General features: G+C 38.7%; 1 protein-coding gene across 10 annotated transcripts in view; it reads right to left on the reverse strand.

The window, feature by feature from the left end:
• Rbp6 (RNA-binding protein 6) overlaps window positions 1-22,155 on the reverse strand; it is a 439,678-nt gene that overhangs the window by 155,052 nt on the left and 262,471 nt on the right. For all 10 annotated transcript variants that reach the window (XM_064036408.1, XM_064036405.1, XM_049839598.2 and 7 more), the window contains one exon: window positions 2,056-2,148. In XM_064036408.1, coding sequence (XP_063892478.1) covers window positions 2,056-2,148 — 93 coding nt within the window. The remainder of the gene's footprint in view (window positions 1-2,055; window positions 2,149-22,155) is intronic.

The raw sequence follows: 22,155 nt of genomic DNA on the forward strand, positions 1-22,155 counted from the left end.
AGAGAATTTGCCATTATCTGAAGGAAATCGTTACCGGGGTTGAACCTCGCCCACCCCCGGCCCGACGGGCTTTCATTTACGGCGTTGCGTGTATGCGTCCTCACGGCCTTTACTTCAGGTGGGCGTAGTCGTTGTGTTCGGTATTTAAGTAGCTCATTTGATATTCTGAGACAGTTTGCATTCGAAAAGCTCGCACGTAGGGAACTGGTATCGAGACAGGAGTCACGGAGGCGTACGTCGGCCGGCTGTGCGTAGCTCCACCAGTCACAACACTTCACCGCGAGGCTCGCACGTGATCGCGCCACTTCGTAAGATCTCGCACAGCTCGCACGAGCCACACGCACGCGCCGAGTTTGCGCAATGTTTATCCACAAATACACTAATGAAGGCACCTACAAAAGCGACTAGATTGTTAATTAAACTTGCTCAAAATGTGACACCCTTACGAAATGACGCCGGCCCGGGAGCACAGTGCACGGCTTCAATGTTATTGAATTAATTTGTAATCAGAATTCTCGGTGTGCGTTCTTGAATGTAATAACGGTATTCCGTAATTTACTTCCTTAGATTACTACCTATGTGTAACCATCCAGGCCTTTAAAACGGTTCGTAGTCAAGGTCATATTTATAACGAGGCAGGTACACAAGGAAAATCGTACGATTTTGTACCAAAAGTATTATCAATTTCAATATGAAAATATTCTATTTCGACAAATAAACAATTTCCGTAATGAAAAATAGGATCTTCTAAAAAGAACCTTGTAGGTACATTGGATGTTGTAACAGAGTTATTTTTGAAGCCCACGTGTTCCAATTTATTCCCATCAAAGTGAGACAGACCATCGCTCGGCAGTCTTTAGATTTATCGGTCTCGTCAGTTTTTCTTCGCAGCTTGTATTTAATTAGAATAATTGCGGTTACACAATATTTCGTAGTCACAAAAAGTAATTCAAAAGACCCCGTCATTAGGCCGTCGACCAAAAGGAATAACCATTCCCTTAATCATTATTCTTAAAGACTCTTCATTAAATTCCTTTTATCTCTCCCGGGATATTTCCTTCGCTCGGCATCAATCACATTCACTCCGAAAAACTCGTTGGCTTTATTCTAAACTCTCATAATAGGTAATGAAGGTCTTGATCGTCGCGGCCGGCTGCCGCTGCCGGCTGGCTCGCTCCGATTACTTTGAGAGCGGCACAATGACTCCCGCCTGTAGCCAATGTTGAATTCTGAAAAGTTCCTTAGTCCGCATCCATGCTAGATACGGGGCTAATTACGACCAAACTTTTGTAGATAGACACCTGCGCTGAGTCGCGGCCGCCAGACAAAGACCAACTTATCGCAGACTTACAGGCACACGCGCAACGCCACGCGAATATTAACTTTAAATAGTCACACGAGGATCCCTTTTCGTGTGACACCATCCGAGAAACGAGACGAGAGATTGGCGCTAAGACGACAGTCTTATTCAATATCGACCTGAGACAATAATGGCACAAAGAAATTGTTTTCCTGATTTAAATCTCTGCTTTGTTATTTAGTATCCATTAAAACAACATTAATTTAGTTGAAAGCTTCAATTTCACATAATGGCGTTCGTTTGGTATAAAAAACGGAGTACATCTACTATTTAATCGCTTGGAACTAAGCCGCTGTATTATGAATATCCATCAAAACAAGTAAAGCAGGAACATAATCGCAATAACACAGTTTGCAAGTTTGACCGACGCGCCAAATTTGAGGGTAATGTGTTTAATTATTATGTGCACGGAATGATTTAGCTGCGGGTAAAATTAGCGTTGGCTAATAACAAATGAGACATGACAGTGCAAATTCAGTACACTTTTCCAAAAAGTTTGCTGTAAATTAAATTTGGCGAGCGAAGTTGTCTCAACTTTGCGCGCGCGACGCGGCCACGTTGCGTGGAATATGTCGGCTGTACGGCTGAGCGGCTAAACGCCTCTATTCGTTCTGCTAATGGCGCTGCTACCGACACTGGGTTCAGTGCTGCCGTGCCTATCTAATGACGTCATAAGTAAGAATGCGAGTACTCACCGGTCCGAATTGTTCGAAGTAATTCTTTACGTCTTCAAGCGTTGTGGGTGCCGATAGCCCTCCTACGAAAATCTTCTTTGTCCTGGTGACCATCTGCAACAACACAAAATCAATCAATACCAACAATATATGACATGATGAATGAACACATAAATATCACATGTTTTATTTGCAAATCCGCAAAATAATATATTCTGTTGTCAATTTATTTTTTCCAATAAATTCCACTTTCTTTAGTTATTTATTTGTACGAGTATTTATGTTTATCGGCTTATATGAATAGTAAGCACAAGCGGGATCGGATGTGTTGGGATTCTGCATAATTTGTTCGGATAGTTCATAACGTAAAAACAATTGGAAACAAAGTAAAGGCAACTCACAGCGGGCGAGCGAAATGTTCAAATAATTACAGATAATATATTATGCGATCCTCCCGCGAAGGATAACCAGCGATATTTCAGAAGAACGCATAATACATAATGACTCTGCGGGATAATAGCGACCACAGACCGACAATGTTGGACCGTGTTCAGACTTGTTCACTAAAATGTGAGTTTAGATTAGTCTGGAAGCAATTCCGCTACTAAATCTTCACAGATTTACTAATGAGTATCGCTAAAATTATTTAACGTAAATCCAGTCTATAAAACGCGATGATTACGATTGCTAGTATAACCTAATTTATTTATTCAATGCATATTTTAACAATCAAAGCGTAGACGTTTAAAGGGGGATTTCATTATAATGTCAATATCGTTGCACGGCTCGAACTCAAAGGAGAGCTACCTGTTTTCTTGAATATTTATGCGCGGTAATAACGGTGGAAAAAATGCACGCCGCGTCAAGTTAACAATGGTCGTTGAGATTTTTACGGGGCTTCCTATTGGTAACGAGCCTGGGAGCTGTGCTCGATACTGTAATTATGACGCCACGACAAAGTTAGCAGATGTCGCGTCAACATGAAAGGGAGCTTCAGCATTTACGTAGATATCATATGACCGTCGAAACGACAAAAGTCATACAATTAACCCCCTGTGAGCTGTTGTGTTGGCGTTTTTCAAACTCAGCGGTCGCTCCTGCAAATGTGGACTCAATTTCCACGTATTGTTAGAGTTTACTGGTACAGCATGATAGAATTATGTCAGGTGGTAAAGTTGAGCCTTGAGAATTAAAATGTTTATAGCCTTCGCCTACAGGTAATGTCATAAGCAAAATTGTGTGCGACAGTAAACATACTTTACATGGCAAAATAAATTGTCAACGCTTGTAACCCAAGCGTATAATCTTTTATAAGTGTATTAAGCTCCAAGATTTTTAGTAACAAAATAATATCACCATCATACAACAATATATACAATCCCTTAAACCTTTGAGGCACTAGAAACGAGAAATATTATTACGTCTCGGAAAGGAATCCCTATTACTATGAGTGGCGAAAGATAATAGCGCTGTGGAAATTGAATAAAACAAGATTCGGTAACGTCTAATGTAACTAATGTAAGTGAGTAAGAGGGCCGGAGTTCTGGGACGATCCCAAACGAAATCACACTCAAATGTACGTAAATGATGAATAAGTGGCATGGCGGGGGTGAGGCGCGCGCGGCGGGGGCGGGGGCTACGTGTCCAAGTGGCGCTCCCCGCGTCCCGCACCCCCGCTGCTGCCTTTTCCCTGTAAATCTCAAGTGTGACAACGCTTGCCTACTACCCGCGTCATGTTGTCTCAACGAATCAACGCGTTTTTCTCCCCTGTTTAATTTTTTTTTCATGCGCTGCAGAAAAACATGTTGTCTGATTTTTTTTTCCAAGCAACACTAATGATTCTTGAAAACTCCTACGATGTCTCGGAGTAACATTGTAGACGTAATACGTTTTATTTTTCATTTAAATGTGATGCTCAAATAATAAACTATTGCAGTCAATAAATACTTCAAGAAAAAAAGCTCGCTTAGAAGTATATAAAAATACTATGAGATCGTAAGGTAAACATTTGGTGGGCAGCCGCCAAAACAAACAGCATCTTCATCGAAATGGTTCAATGCCCTGGGAATAAGAGAAATAAACTTTTGAAATTGCAGTAACCAACGTTTTATGATTACGAGTACATCCGTCCAGCTATAACTGTTGCTACTGTGTTACTTGACATACTTTCTTAAATTCCACGTTACAGCGGCGGCCCTAGCCATTGCGAGGCTACGTGCGGCAGGTCTATGCGAGGCCCTTTGTCCTACGTGAAAAGTATGTGTTGCGAGAGTAAGCTGGTGTTTTGATTTAGCTAATCGTCATGTTTGAGGAGAAATGCTAAAGTTAAACAAATTAATAAAATTTTATTTTTACTACAGTTTATATTTAAAGAATTACAAAATTAACAAATATTAAAATGATCTGATGCTTGCGACTTTTCTTAAGACTAAAATCTTTAATTAAAGCAGAATAATCGAATGAATGAGCAATGTCATTTTCGATCGAAAGAATAGCAAAGGCTGAAAGTCTATCTTGTGACATCGAAATCCTTAAACATGTATTAATAATTTTAAGCCTCGAAAAACTGCTTTTTCGATATTATTATTTTGTTATTCGAATTCCCAAGACTATTTCGGTAGTGGGATAAATTTCAGTTAAATTATTTTCTAATATATATTTCAACACCGAGATAATATGCAGCTCTTCGTATAACTGATTCAGGGCAGTCTCTAGCTCATGTAGCGCCCGGGTGCAATCATGACCCAAGCGCCCCCTATGTATTGAAAGATTGTGACTTGAGTAGTTCGAACGTCGTAAATAAGAAAGTTTATACGGTAGCTAGGAGTTATTTTCTTGTTAATAAAAAGACTGAAAAGCGGCGCTACCTTCTAAAAAAATTCGGCAAAAAAAGGATGAAAAAAATAAAAGAAGCGGGAAGTAAAGCAACCCGCGAGCCTAGCGAGCGCAAAAATTTTAGAGCTTTGGGTCACTAAAGCACTAAACTTGTATAACAAATAACAGTGTAAGGTGAAATCGCGAGCGTAGCGAGCGCGAAAATTTCAGATTTTTAGGACATAAAAGTAATCTAATCAAGTTAAAAGGTAAGGTACTGGCAAGTGAACAGCCGCGAGCGTAGCGAGCGCGAAAATTTTTGAGTTTTGGGACATAAAAGTACTCTAATCAAGATAAAAGGAAAGGCACTGTTAAGTGAACAGCCGCGAGCGAAGCGAGCGCGAAAATTTTTGAGTTTTGGGACATAAAAGTACTCTAATCAAGTTAGAAGGAAAGGTACTGTCAAGTGAACAGCCGCGAGCGTAGCGAGCGCGAATTTTTTTAAAATTCTTTGTTTAAGGACTTTCAAATTAAACTCGGAATTAAGCACAAATAAAAAGAATTCGTGACTGGATCGAGAGCCAGTTGTTTTTGTTACTTTGGTGTTCCAACTTTTTGTTAAATTGAGGATACAAAAAGTAAACGCAGAATGAATTAGAAATAAATAAAAAATGCACATTTTTTTTCTTGGACCAGATGTATAGTTTTTAATTATATTTTTTTTTATATTAGTGTGGGTTGTAGCGCGAGGCCCCCCCAAGCGCGAGGCCCTGTGCGATGGCACAGTTCGCACACCCCTAGGGCCGCCACTGCCACGTTATTTAACAATCAAGGACATAGCTGGAAAATACTACATTCCGTTCAACTTCCATATTAATTTCTAAGGGGAATTCTTCAAACATTGTTTGCAACAAAAATAAACTCTTTTGCAAAAAAAGCGGGCACCTATGCGAAATCTTAGTTTTAAGGACTTTACGTGTATTTTAAAGGGTTTTAATGATTGTAGGTTATTTCTAGCATCAAAAGGGTTAGCCAAGCATGCGTGAGAGTGTATTCTAAATTTGAATTTTGTACAATTGCTAAGAAATTGGTTAAACCTTGTTTTGGAATAATTGCTGGCAGAAAGTTCGTCGGTGTTTTGAAAAGTTTTTGAAGTGATTTTCAGAAAAATTATAATGCAGTTTTAATTAATGATTAATGTACATTTTTGTGAGATCAAAACGTTTTCGAAAAACTATGCATATTTGATAAAATTTTCACCTGCTCTAAATGGGCTATATTGATAATTGATGGCAATGTTAAGAGTTTCGGTATTTTATTGTAAAAAGTTCTATAGTTTAGATATTGTACCCAAGTGTTTTAAAATATCGCTTTTTCATAATTAAACACTATTTAGAGGAGTATCAGTACTTTGGGCTGCGACAAAATCAATTTAAAGTAAGCAATGCCGATCACAACTCGTCTCCTATCAGACTTTGACATTTTTTAAAGTCTTGAAATTCTACAAAATACAGAAAATAGTGCATAGATTATGAGCACGAGGTCTTAAGGTTCCGTAATCACTCGTTTTTAAACAACCCCGTCTCTTGGGAAACTCCGTAGACCTCTGAAGATCTATGAGTCTGAGCGTTCAAATAGCGTGTTTTCAACCCACTGACGTTTTATTAAATAAACTTGACTGCACCGAAATTTTCTGGCATCTACAGCACGTTCCTGCTTAAATCATGACAATAATTGGCTATCTGCTCATTTCTTAAGAAACATACGATTGTACAATAATTTTGTATTCTTGACTCCCTCTCAGCTAAATCATCGTTTAGTAACCTGGTACCTATGGAGTTATCGAAAGCTTCAACGCGGCAATAATTTGACTTTTGAGATAGCTTAAACCCTCCTCATCATTTTTCATGTGGTTAATTTTAACATTAATCACAAAATTTGTTATTTTTTAAAAGTCAAAGTCCGATTGGAGACGAGTTGTGATCGGCACTGCTTACTTTAAATTGGTTTTGTCGCAGCCCAAAGTACTGATACTCCTCTAAATAGTGTTTAATTATGAAAAAGCGATATTTTAAAACACTTGGGTACAATATCTAAACTATAGAACGTTTTACAATAAAATACCGAAACTCTTAACATTGCCATCAATCATCAATATAGCCCATTTAGAGCAGGTGAAAATTTTATCAAATATGCATAGTTTTTCGAAAACGTTTTGATCTCATAAAAATGTACATTAATCATTAATTAAAACTGCATTATAATTTTTCTGAAAATCACTTCAAAAACTTTTCAAAACACTGACGAACTTTCTGCCTTCAATTCTGCCAGCAATTAGTCCAAAACAAGGTTTAACCAATTTCTTAGCAATTGTACAAAATTCAAATTTAGAATACACTCTCACGCATGCTTCGCTAACCCTTTTGATGCTAGAAACATACTACAATCATTAAAACCCTTTGAAATACACGTAAAGTCCTTAAAACTAAGATTTCGCATAGGTGCCCGCTTTTTTTGCAAAAGAGTGTATTTTGATTAAACCCTGAGCACCGTAACTTACCTTTATATCATTATTATGTTGCTATAGTTACTGCCGTAACCCCAAATGAAACCAATGAACGTATAAAATTTTAGGGGAATATTTTTCCGTGTTCAATATAAATGATATACTGCGAAGAGGCTATAAAAAGAAGGTGCAAACGGATCATGATCATACTTTTTTATTTATGTACACGACGGGCAGTCCGACTGATCGATAACCGCAATGCCCGGGTAATATTCATACTGATCACCCAACCCTTTTGACCGTAAAATACGAAATTTGATAGATTTATATTCAATACTAAGACACGCGATATGGGGTATTACGTGTATGCGTCTAGCAAACGTATTTTAGTGCGCAAGTACGGATATGGGTCGTCCAATAACGGAATGATCGAATAAAACTGATATCAACCGGTAATATGCGGAATTATCATTATGGAATTTTGATTAAACTGATTAACAATAATTACGTTTTGAAGTTTGAATATTATAATCACGGATTCATACGACCAAAATACTCTGGGAGCGATAAATAAAAATTTGATTAAGCGGCATTTATAAATGGGATTGTAAAGGGTGGTCCTATGGGAGTGAGTGTCAGGCTTGCCGGCCGCCACGTCAGCCCAAACTGTTGGCAATTACCTTAAATGTGGACAACGCAGTTCACTCCATTGGGAAAATTATTATTCACCGCATATCCAATTTTTAGCTCGGGCCTCTAAATTGGTACGCGCTACCTTTGATTGCTCGTATTAATTGTCACGGCTGACAATTGCGTGCCACCCTAAGTACATTATGCGTAACGTTAATTTGCTTTTTGATTGTTTGAATTTCATTTTAATGAATTAAATATTTACCAACTTGTGACAATAAAGTTGCATGTTTTTTTATTACAAATATTTACACTAACCTTGATTGAAAATTGAACGTAATGAGCAAAGAAATAATTTGAATTCATGTAAAGCTACAATGCGAAACTCAAAAATTTTGCTACGTGCATCGTCCAGCAAACAACATTAGCGTCGGGCTCGTTAGGACGCGGCAGTAGCCAGCTACGTCACAGTCATTTTGTTGTGAAAAATACAACAATTTAATTTAGAGTAAGTTGACCGCGGGCGACAAACACCGAACGGCCGCAGCACGACAAAAAGCTACACACACCAATTACGAGCGGCGAGCAGCACGACGGTGCGGCGTCCCTGTAGCGACGTGCGGCTTACGAGTTGCTCTAACTCAATTCATAATGTGCCACCAGCGCAGCGCACGCCGCACACAAATTTTTACGTTCCCGACCAACAACGCTTCGCACCACACCGAAATTGTCGCCACCGATATTTTCGGTAATAAACGCCATAAACTTTATCGGTCGAAAAATTAAAATGTCCGTACACGTGCATACATACATTTTTCAACCGTTTACACCGAAGGAAGTAAAATATAACAGTGTACAATGTTTTTATTCTGAACGTATTCCGTTTTGTAGCGCAACGTGACAGCGCCATGAAACTAAACGCATAAATGCATCCAACGTCAGCACTCGTACAATTCCTTCGAATAGTTATTTTTTATTTCTCTAAATCCACTCTGCGTCGCACACCTTTTTCGCTCTTTCTAAAAAAAGTATTACGGCAGCCTGCGAAATCCAGTTGAAAACATTTTCTTTCAAGACTTGTGTGGCACATGAAAGAGTGAATATAGCACTTATTGCGGCAGAGGCGGTTGGGACAATATTAATCAATTTTTACACAGAGAATTTGGGGGGATCGTCGCGCAAGCGAGGGCACAAAGGTCGGCCGACCCACCCGACGCTGACGTTGCATTTCATTTTTGTTTGCCCACAGCCTCTGGCCCGCTTGTCTGTTCTTTGTCTTCCTGAATAAATGCGTATTTTTGAAGCACCTATTTTTCATTATTACTACACCCACAGGATAGAATGTGACCTCCCTATCATTCATTCAATTTTTTGTTCACTCCACTTTGTGCGTTTTGGTGAAAGCTCTGCTGAAAGTATTTTAGTGGAAACGAAAATTGATTTTCGTATAGGCCAAACTGGCGGTCTACCGTGCAAATTCTTGTAACAATTTTCGTAAAGCACATGTAGTTTAGGTTCGTACCGTATGCAAAGTTTATCTTATTTGTTGGCAACATTATAACTGAATCTAAATATGTATCGGTGGCATTCGCCTCGGCGCAGTGAGCATTTCGTATAGATAGGGGATGATCCCGTCTTCTCGTGTCGCGCACCTTATCTGCTTCACAGCTCATTAGGTCCCGCACGGGGCGCCTTCCAACAGATCTATGCCATTTGTAACAATACAGAGACCACACGGATGGCAAATGGTGATTCCAGGGCTCAGGGTGCCAGTCTCGTTAGTTCGGTGGGAGCGACACGACGTGAAATAAGTACGTAGTCGGTTGTGGCGTGCGACGTCAAGCGACGCAAGACACTAACCGCGTACGTTCTAAATGGGAGACATTAACGAAACGTTATTGCTTCTCGGCTTCACCGACACTTGCACAGTATTAATCTCTATCTCGTACTGATGCTTGCTGTCTGTCGTTCTAGGCTAGTTAATTCCGACGATAACAAACTCGCCGCCGCACATGCACTCGCTATTGTTGTCAAATTGAAATGATTCACTGTCTCAATTCAATTAACACTAACATGCAACTGAATTTTATTTTAAAATAAAGTCTTTCCATTCTGTTTAAATGCAAATAGCATAAACAAAATCAACCAAATGCAACGCGATGGAATTTAGATCAATAAAATAATAATGACATTTTCTAAAGTACTTTTCCATTCAATACTCGATAAAGCAAACACAAACAAGCAAATACGCAAAAAACGAATACATGTAAATGAACAAACTTCTTAGAATTACATCGTGAGCTGAATAAATAACGCCTGATCGATGCGTTGATAAGCCCATGAAAAATTTAAAGAGGATCCGCACAATGGTGGAAAGAAACGGATGGAGTAGCTATGAAGAGGCCTGGGATATTGCTTCTTTCAGTTTTTTACGTTCTATTACTCGTACGCAGGGCTCGGCGCGCGAACAAAGGACCACTTCATTCTATACAGTTAAATATATCTACGTAGTGGGCGGCACTACACTTTAATGCTGTTTGATTGTTTATGACATTTTCTCGTTTCTATCGATAAAACATTGAACCGTTCTATTCAAATAACTGTTATACCCCTAACAGAATGGACTACTTCGACGTCATACTTTAGAAATGCTCGCACGAGAGTTTCGGAAACAATAGCTGCATTTAGGAACCTAAAAAGTGAACCGGCTCAGTGCACTTGTCATCGAAAGCCATTCGGAACACATCAGAACTGCATATATGTAAGGGTTGGCAACTGTGTGCGTACTTTCCTTTATGTAGCAGCACCCGCGAGTGGATGAAAGCGAGACGTCGGGGCGCCTACGCCTTGCCGCTAACTCCCCTTTCTTGCTAAATGAAAAAACTATGCCCATACCAACCCTAGGCTATTGTAAGATTGACTGACGCTGCTTTGTTTCAAGTATGCAGACGTGATGTAAGCCTTGTGTACGAGATGGATGTGTCGCTGAAACTCCGCTACCACTTTGAAAATTCAAAATCGAATATTTGTACATCGTCAATAAAATTTGAATTTTGCGTGACTTAAATAGAATTTACTCTAAAGGTAAAGATAAAAGTTCAGGCATTATGGATTGTTTTGAGAAAAACACGTAATAAACGGGCCGTTACGAAATGAGCTGTATCGCTGAAGATAACGCAAATGAACTTTTCCAAGTAAATCATAATGTAAAGATTCCTCTCCCTATTAAAAGTGAAGGATACAAGATACTTGTAATTTTTCTTTTTTGCTACGCATAATCAAATAAAACTTGATTTTATGTTTCGAGTCAAATTATAAGCCGAGGGGAGGGCGAAATAAAAAGTGAATAATGAATGTCGAGGCCGAATCCCGGACCGCGCGACCGTAGCAATTATTTTGTTTCGAGTACCATCAACATGGTTCGTTCTTTCAAATTTTCATACATTAAGCAAATGTCGAGAATGCGTAATAAGGACCTAAATGTTGTAAGCCGTCGCGGGGTTGCCAAGAGCATTCATTAAAACACGGGGGCTGGACAATCGGACATTCTCTTAACGAAACTTGAACTTTACATTCGAATGTATTATTACTTTTACTCTGTGGGGTCGCGGTTTGTAAATAAACAATAAACGTAATAAACTAAAAGAACTGTACACGAGACATGCACCATGTGTCTGTATTTTGTTTTAGCTGTCTGCTGTCTGCGTTTTCATGCGACTGAATTTCGTATCTAGTTAAATATCTTCTTTTTACAAATCTTACTCTATTCGTTCAGAGGACAAATGAAAGTTTTAAATAACGTGGGTTTTACAAAGGTCATATATTTTTCTTTTTAAATGTTTTCTGCCCTCAAAACAGGTACCATCAATAAATCCGACAAAGTGTGTTTACGTACATACATCAGTAGATAAATAAAGCAAACAAACACTAGAGGAAACGTTATATTTGTTTACTTTGTCAAGATTAAATACTTAACCTATTTGAGGCTTACATGAAATTTAATTGATGTCACAGTAAGTAGTGTGTGGGGTAACACAACACTTTTCCTCCGGCGACGTCGTGATACGAATACATTGTAAGCATCACTTAAATGTCCTTACGACGAACTACTTGACGTCACCAACCCTCCCTCAGCCGAATGTATGGAGCTATTCGTAAGACTAAGTAAATACAAACTACAGGAACAAATGTCGTCTATGACGGAGGCTGCCTACAAAACATGCAATCCTTGTGAATGATAGCCGACTGACTGAACTCTATATATGCCGTATATTTTTCTCTATCCCTACAAAAAGAAAACGGCGTCCCCACAACAGCACATTGGAAAACAAACCGTGTTACATAAGTATAACAGTTGTATTTCGAGTGACACTTGTAGCGCGGTTGAGCGCTTTCGTCTACACATCGGTCGATAGTGTTGACGAACAAAATAAGCTCCCCTCCGGGCGGGAGTGCGGTGTCAAGAGGCTATAGGATTAAACTTAAACTGGGTTTTCCCGCAGTTTAATTATACAAAAGGTATGTACTCTGCTACTCACGAAAGTGTTCTACTCCTCTCGCACACATGTTGGAAATTAGTTAAATTATATCCTTTACACACAGTTGAATGGCAAATAGAATTTAAAATTAGACGTCTGGAAAGTGGTATCAAAGGACGATGATAAATTATTCATTCCTTAGAAACACATACAAATACTTGACTTACTTATGATCGTCAGGCCAAAGGAATTCTCAATTTATATTGGTATCGTGCAATATTTTTTAATTTCATACACGAATTCGGCAATGGCGCAATGCAGAATTAAACTTTGCACAAAATAATTACCTACGTAATATATAGCTTATATGTACAGTGGCTGAATTAAATCTAGTTTGTACTCGCCAGAAACGTAGTAAATTGTGCGTTCCGTGGAAAACTTTTGCACTTTTATAGCAAAGGAGGACCAGAGTCGATAAATTTTAAGCGTCCTCTTCAAACGAGCTTGGTGAAATAGAAAACGTTATATTTCAAGATTACGAGATCGTAATCTCCTTTGAAATTTAATAATGGATATCATATGAGATGAAAATTTTATTACCTTAATAGTCGTTTAAGTCATAGGTAGGATAGCTGGTATCAGAACATTTGCCTGTAATAAATCTTGACGTACAAAAGATTTCTACATAATATTTCCTATATCCTTTTATATCCCGAGGGAAAATAAGTAATCCGACATTAACTTTCGGCGGTGGGTATCTGTTTCTGGAAAAGAAATAAAGAAAATGAATCGGCGTCACTAATTGGCCGGCCTATGAGTCGGTGACGTGATGAATCTCGGCCGAATGAATGAATGGTTCGGAAGCAATGCCCCCCCTCGCCCCCCACACGACACATTCTCGCCCCCTTCCCCTCCGATGGGTGTGTTTGACGCATGATTTATTCTCCATGCCGGTGGTCCAGAATTTTGGAGTGCAACATACAAAACAGTTCTAGGCAGATAAAAGATGAAAATATTTCACAACAGACAGCAAAGTATGAATTCAATTTAGATGAAGTCTTGTGCGACGTTATTGCTTATTCGTTTTGGAGTGCAGTCTGCAGTTTTCAATTTAAAACATAATTTGTATCGTATAACACTTGACCTCAGTGCTAACGATAAAAAATACTTTGTTATTCTGTATAGCTTAAGTGAACACCAGCGGACACAACGTACTAGACAAATGTACCAAGTTTTATGAGTGGTAAGACATAAAACTAGCTAAATGTTCGTCTTGTACTCGTGGTGCTGACGACGCTTCCGGCTGCGACCAGCTGACACGCCGCAATATGGCCGACTTCCGTGCCACGCGACCACGAATAACGGCACGTCCCTAAAGCCTTCATGTTTGGGATCTTTGAATATATGCCCTAGGATATGCGCCTGTTTCATTACTTTAAAGTTGCAAAACGTCTTATCGTTGAATTCGTTGAAAAACGTACATTCAGTAGATCTCTAATGGCAGCAGTAACTAGTGCCAAATTGAGGCTTAACTCAGCGTTGTAGTTAATTGTAATAACCTTCGAAGGATGGGGAGTTCCGCGCCGGGTGACGCGGGCGAGGGAGGCGCGAGGGGCGAGAGGCGAGCGGTGCGCAGGCGCATGGAGCGCGGCACTCGAGCACGCGCCACTACTCGAGCGCCCTCGAGCGGCCACTCGGCGCCCGCCGCGTCGAATTGAAAAGATACCTACGCCGACACCGCACTGAATATTCGCTCAACGTATCAAAACCGTAAAATGCAAATCTATGCACTGCGGTCGTCTAGAGTGCTCAGCGAACCTCGGCTCGCGTACCGCGTTTCATCAAATGCAATATGACTCAAATTATCATACACAAGTAGTTTGTCAACGGAATCACATTGTTGATAATGACTACGACTTTTTTTGACATTGTTCTCAAAAAAATATTCAGTTTACATTTTACGAATTTCACTAACTTGGAATAAACTTTGCATTTACTGTTTGCAGTAAATTGGAATTGCAAATCCTAATGCTAAAACATGGCAGCGCACGTCTTTGTGTGTAGCAGTAGTTTTCCTCTAATTCGGTGAATGTATACAAAATCAAATTACAACATCCATCTAGCTGCCCTAATAGTGTCCGGGACACGTTAATAGAAAACGCAAACGAATGTGGTGCGACATGAGATGGAAACACGAGGTCACAGGACACGCCGCTCTGTTTAAACGTCACACAAACAAAGTTGCGCGCATACATATGTACGCCCCAATTTATAATGCGGACAAGCCACAGTGAAATGGATTTACAGCTGCAAACCTGCTTGTCTTTGATGAGGGTCTATTTTAAGATGTGCGCCGAGCGCACCGACACATTCCAATATTTCCAGCCGATATATTATTATTACGTTCGAATCCGAATCGATGCCGTGTTATAAAATTTATTACGCACTCGTCTCCTCGACGTTTCTTATTTGTAAACAGGCGCTTGAGTAACTCCTCGCGGAGCCCTCGATAATGTTTGATGTCTCGTTAAAAATAAAATCGCCCGTCGATCGACACTAACAAATCCCTGACTAATTTGCCGAGTGACATGTCGGGGGACAATCTAGAAATAATACGTTGACGTCCGATGTGAGGATATGATTAAAATTTTAATGAGATTAACTAAAACGAGGCGAGTTTTCCGTAGAGACTTGTCAAAAATTAATACGCCAGTCAACATTTTTCCAAAGTCTATAAAAATAGAGCGACATAAATTGAATTAATCTGTGGTATAAAGTGGAGTGGTGTAGTTTAGAATTGGGCTTTAATTTCACGTAGTTAGGCTCAGGCCCGTAAAGCCAGTGAGCTAAATGCTTCGGTTGTAACGGTTTGTCGCAGATTTAGGTGGCATGTTTAAGTTTCGTGTAATCCGCTGTAGGTGAACTAAAGTCCGCAGTGTCTTTTAGGCACGCCTACTCAGTATGCAAGCGTTTTCCTGCACATCCGTTGTACGCGACCGCGGAAGGACTTCCGTACACAAAATACTATGTTTATGTTCAGTTCTTTTAGAATTCCTCGTTGCAGTTGACTCTTCGTGCCGACATGTTGCGACACTGAAAATATACTTACATACTTTAAAATCTTCACCGAATTACCAAGTTTGGGGTTATTTAAATTTTTGTTTGTCTTCTACATTACAATTTATTATGTTCTTTCTGTCGCAACAAAGCATCGTAGAATTCAATCCCGCCGTATATATTACAATTAGCAACAAAGAGCGTACAAATATACACGAAGATTTTTCTCAGATAAATCACCCTTACGGCTCCCCAACTGAATATTTATCCCAAAAGCGGTGTAGTGGAGTAGTGGCTTTATGAACGGATAGCGTAGTTCGAGATATTTGCCGCACTAATCTCCATTTTAAGAACGGTCGTACGATGCTCAAGCCTTGGATTATGGAACTTGCGTGACACTAATTAAGTCGGTATTAAGGGCGAGCCTATATCAAGAACCGCAGCGGGAGTTATAAATGAAAGGGTATTACGCGTGTTTACTATAACAACGAGCAATACGCCGAGAAACGGCAAAAACGATTCATAACAAATAGATTGTACGCCCACATCCCGAAACACTATAAATTACGTATCGCTCCAGCGAAACAGATCTCAAATTGCTGTTCAAATATTCATTCAAAACCGCGATCTAATCTATCACTGTATCGGAGATAAAATCGAACTTACAATCTGTTAAATATGTCGTCGCTATTGCTTTAATCCTTCCGAGGAAACGTAAGTTTAACGCAAATCCTACTTAACGTTAACTTTCACCAAAGTAGACAGTCGCTGATGGCTCTCAACATTGACGAGTTAAGATGAGTTTATTCAAACTTTTCTACTTATTAACTTGTGTATTAAGGGCTTATTTGGCGAAGTTAGACGTTGTATAACTATAAAGTTAGTGCGGTATATAGATAAAGATTGGGCATCGGTTGAGCGTGGTATTGGAGCGGTCCCGATGTAAGCTGCGCTCTAGAGTTAATCCGCGCGGCGGGCTAACGGCAGCGGTTAGGCCCACTACGTAAATTTGTGTAATTTGGAATGTAGGCCAAGTGCCAAGGGATCGGCCTGGAGTACGGCAATGGTGATTGATATGACGCTGTACTGAGCATCGTCTTGCCCCGCCGCGTCCTGTCAGCCGACCAGACAACCCGATGCATTTGTAATGGGATCGCCGCTCTCTATATTACTCTAGTTTTGTCGCTTCGATCTTATCAGGTGACATGATTTGCTCTTTGATGTTTATTGCGAGTTACTGGTTGAAATAGCATTTATGATATAACTCAGAATGAAGCTTCATGATTGCTCAGAAAATGACTTATGAATGTTTGCAATAATTATTGAATAGATTTTGTGCAAATTGGTAATTGCGTTACTAGGTTACGTTACGCAAGCGGTGGATTATAGTTACTTCAAATCTGATGTAGATCAACCACTAAAACGTAAATTAAGTATTCAATCAGCTGTAGCTGTACCTATCAATCTAGCCAACCGTACAATCGATGTAGCCAATATAGGCAAACAATCTATCTATCCAAAAATAGAGTAATTACACCTCCAAACTGCGCTTCGAATTTCCGAGCTAACCGTGAAAATTTCGCAAGCACGTTCCGAAGCACACCACTTACAACGTTTCACTACTCCTGATACGTCGGGATGCAAATTTCAAATTCTGGTTTCCACTAGCGAGTTTTAAAGCGATCCATCTCCTTCGTTCTATAGAAAATATAACGTGGGGTCTACAGCGATCGCTCCGGAGCGCACATCCAGTAACTGAATTTCAAATACGCAAAATCCTGTGGTTGCTTCTAGCGCTCGCTCTTCAATTTATGCCATTAGTAGCCTTCCGCCCTCTGTAAAATATATAATGTGTACGTGAAAATAATTTGAGACCAAAGGGTAGGAGCTGATGAATTTGTTTACCACAGGTTACAAAAGGTTTTCGTAATTTATTTGAATTTCGCATTTGCGATTTTATTTTTGTTGTTTTTTTTTCGTTGTAATATTCGTACGCATCGTTTAATTGGGCTACAGTGAGTGCTGTTTAGTAGTATTATTTGTACAAGCTTTTAAGTTGTTGTAATAAAAAGTACTAAGTGTGCTGAAGGTACGTAATCTTAAAGCAGGTTATCTCTAAGAAAGCTGGGGTAACAAAACAAACGTTCAGCGAAATGATAGCAACAAAACCTGCGTCAGTTTTGTAAATTACAATAAACCTTAGAGCAGTTCGTGGGCAGAATTCGTGATGGGTCCTCGTGCGCGCGACAATAGGCTTAAGCCGGCCGACCGGAGTACACTGCAGATGCGATTCCAACCGACTATTAACACAACCATTTTGCTGATACACTGATATTAACGCTCTCCACTACCCAGCTATTATAAGCCATGATACTCGTAATATCGATCATTATATTTATTTCATCGTACGACGTGTATTATTTTATGTTACATGAGTGAATACAAAAACGATTGACTAAATAACAATGACATGTATTATCATAAAGTACAAAAGATCGGCCACGATTGTTACCGAATAGATCGGCCCCCGATATCGGGCTCACCGTTGGGAAGGACGACCTCGTTATTATTTGATAGGTCCCATGATGAAAATCCTCGTGGCACGCAACTTTCTTGGCGTTCACTCGTCAGAATAAAAACGACATTGTATGGCATTTCGTTGGCCTCGCCTACCCTGAACATGAATATGAATAGAACGCCTGGAACCCGCCAAAATGAGACAATATCCCGACGAGCGTTGAAGGATTGTCCTTCATCACGCACAAATTCCGGCTAAAGAGAAGACAAACGAGCGCAGCCGGCGCCCGACTCCGTAAGAGTACTTGCTCCTCGGGCCGATCGTAATCGTACTCGATAAAAATTGAATTTCTACCTTTTACCCGTAAACGACGCGAGGACACGCCGAAGATTTACCTATAACGCTATCCTATTTACAGACTGGGAAATTCTATTTGCTTAAAGGTCGAATGGAGGCAATATCGTGGACGTCGCGACGCTGCGGGCGGGGATGCAATAAGCGGAGCGGCCAGCGGCGGAGCCGTCGCCAATTTAAAGAAAGCCCACTGAACCGAAAGACAAGCGCATTGGCGGCTCACGAGCAGCGCCCGCACCCGCTCTCTAAGGCTCCTCATATAATTTTCAATCCAGCGAGCTTTAAAATCGATTGCTCTTTGTAAGTGCAAAACGAAGCTAGGGGCTGGCAACTAACGTACACCTCCGCTAAATTAACGCTTTAATCCAACAATTTTCACCGTAAAAGTTAAATTGAAAGCTGCATTAGTTTTTAAAATAAACAGTAAAACTCACTAATTGTTAAGCTATATTTATACACGCCTCACTTAAACTTCGGATCTCGTTAAAAGCTGCTCAGATTTAAACGCGTTATAAGTACATGTTAATTTATGTATTTCTTATTATTAGTACCTATTATGAAAATATCGCCAGTCATGTACTTTTGATGCAGAAATTAAAGACAAACTGAAACGTATCATCCTGTGAGCGCTTTTATAAACCACTTTATAAATATCTATTTGATTCTGTCTGGCCACTCTGTTTGTCTGTCTGTCTCAATGTTTGCGTTAATTGCGAAAAACCGCCGCGTGGACTTTATTTTGATTTTCAATTTGTGTTTTTTTTTTATATTTTCAGTAGTTTCACTGAATTCATAATGCTGGTGCGAAGCCAGTGCAAAGAAATAAAACGAGTCTCACCCTATTGAGTAAATCGAACTACACCAATTAGCGATAATGAACATTCAAGTTCAGACTTAGCTCCCGATAAAGTTGAATTACATTCCAAACTGTATCCAGCGAGACGAGATAGTTGCAATTTTGATTTTACGAATGTACCATTCCAATTTCTATGTACCATTCCGATTCCTCAGAATTGAAACCCCAATAGGTATTCAAGGAAAGTTCGTACGTACATAAATTAAACCGCAACGTTTATGTATTAGGGTGGATGGTTGTATTGACTGAGTCGGGTCGGCCAGTTTCATTGGTGCCTATAAACCTTTCATGCAAACTCCCAAATAGTATGAACAAGTGCGTAATGTACAGGCTTATCTGTCGCCTTAATACCTGTTTAATGAAAGGGTTTGATCGTAAATCTACATGGTTAAACTTAATACACCGTCCTATTGGGCTTTACCCGCCGACGGTTAGTAATTAACGTGCTACCATCATAGAGAAAGTTTTACAACTACGGGTATTGAAACTACATAAGTATGAAAGTTTGAATCGAGCCAAGAGAGGTGTTTGCGTTTCACTTTAATTTGAGTTAAAATAAGTTAAAGCGATTACTTGCAGATATGTATATTTTAAATGTGTTTAAATAACTTGTGTTAGCTTCGGAGTTTTAATTATATCGCAGTATTGTGTGTACGGTTTCATTAAGCAACGTATTTTGTTAGGTACCTTATTGGTCAGCTGTTAAAAACTTTAATTAAAACCCAAAAAGTGTTCCTCGTTTTAATTTGGCTTATTTATTATGATGGCATTAATAAATGTTTAAATATTAAAGTGTTCATTACACAGTAAATTACATCGAAAATGAGTTTCCAAAATTCCAAGAATTACGTTGAAATATTCATCAAGATGAAAATATTAATACTGGTTTCATTTCGATACGGTTATTGAATCGCATTGTTGCGAAGAGAGTCTTTTGCAGCGAGCATGGGAAGTTATGAATTACTAAGTGGAGAACCTTGGCTTCCCACGGGAAGTAGTGGGCGCTATAATAATAAGCTTCAAAACAAACTGCTAAGTAATTATAACAAGAACAACGACTATTATTCAGTCAAACAGCTCAAGGCACTGTCGACTTGTTTTATATTCAACTGCGGTCAATTACAAGTTAAATACGAGCTGTTTAGTTAAACGATTTAATGGTATTGCATGTTACCTTGTGATCTTTGTACGAGAATATTTTATGTCCAATTTTATTGATTGATAGTATAACGTTAGTGATATAAGAGTTTCTTGGAAAGCGTAGCGTGTCTTTCGACCAGTACATAGTAAATTGTGGTAATTTGATAGAGGGTTGAATAAGGAAGCAATCTTCGAAGCAACGTTTCTAATATCAAATTTCAAGTACGTTGAAGACCAGTGAAATTGGGTCAGTCACTAAATATTACTTTCTATTTTTGTTTATTTAAGCTGCTTTTGGCACTTTGGCTTACATTCTATAAATCACATCATAATAATACTTATTAATATCAAGATTTGCTATTTACCCCTTCTTATGTTTATATTGGGTGCTGAAAATAAAACAAGGAATAGGAAATACCTATACCTAATATTTTGATAGGCATGACTACGACCTCATAAAATGTATATTTGATAAGAAACTTTCAGGCAGTTTTCTCAATCTTTTAAGTAGTTTGAATGTATTAGCGAACTTATGAAACAGACAGGCGGAACATAATGTGGATTAGGCTAAATCACTTAGAAATTTCTCAAGAAATATTACGGCAAATTAGATATCTGATTTGACTTTGAATATTTAATGATAAAGGAAAATAAAGGAATGGAACTGTACGTTTTATATTTTCAGAATTATTTTTTACTATGAAGATGAAATACGTCAAAAAGCATTTTTTCAGAGGACTTCAAAAACTTTTCCTGCGTCAATTTGCTCGTAAAAAGTTTTTGCAGCGTTGCAAACTATCAAAATAGATAGCATACAATCCTGTGACGGCGTGTTCTCTTCGAACCTATTTAAAATATGCTGTACTGTTAAAAAGTTTGCAGGTAAAGTTCCTAAAAGTATATAAGTGTAAATCTTCAAAAATGTTCCTATCTTTTTATTTTCTTATAAAAGAAACAAATGAATTACGAATTCTTGAGGCTAATGTGAAGTAGCACATGTTTTTTTTTTGTATTAATCGTTGTGTACACATTTCATTTTTTTAATCCATTCTAACTAATAGGTTAATAATTAAGCTATCATTATTATTACTCACTTAAACTCTTTGATGTTTCCAAAAATAGTTTAATAACCAAAGAGTTTCTAATACCGAAAGTTTTTAATTTTTTCCAATCTTTTTGATCTTCGCTTTTTGTAAACAGCTGACTGCGGAAAGTATAACGCGTTAATTCATAAATATGTTATCTGCTATGACTATTAACATCAAAAGTGATCCGGCAGTTTATAATAAACTGATCGATTTTTATACTTTTTTGTTCTACTGGGATATTTTTGGATGATGTTTCTTAAAGGAAGGTAATTTTTTAAACAATGAACTTTAGTTACATATTCCTCACTATTATATATTTTTGCGGAAGAAACAATTTTTTATATATTTTTTCTTTGTTACAACAGAGCAGTCAATTGAAGAAAATTTTGTCTACCATTCTGTATTCAAAATTCAAATAACGATCACCTAAACTAATTCAGTTGTCTCTAAAGCTGTTAAAACAAGAGATATCAATATCAAAACATATACCTACGTACATATAACGATATATCATATTATATACATTACAAACAAATCATATCGAGTTAGTTGTGCGTAGACATTCAAGTTTCATCTATCATCATCGTCGTTCAATCATTAGACATGTTTGTTTCTGCCCAAAGACAAGCTACAACAGAATGCTGTTAGCTTCTATGAAGTTTCCTAATGTGTTCACAGCC

The sequence above is a fragment of the Helicoverpa armigera genome, chromosome 9 (assembly GCF_030705265.1).
Source record: "Helicoverpa armigera isolate CAAS_96S chromosome 9, ASM3070526v1, whole genome shotgun sequence".
In the NCBI taxonomy this organism is placed as follows: Eukaryota; Metazoa; Arthropoda; class Insecta; order Lepidoptera; family Noctuidae; genus Helicoverpa; species Helicoverpa armigera.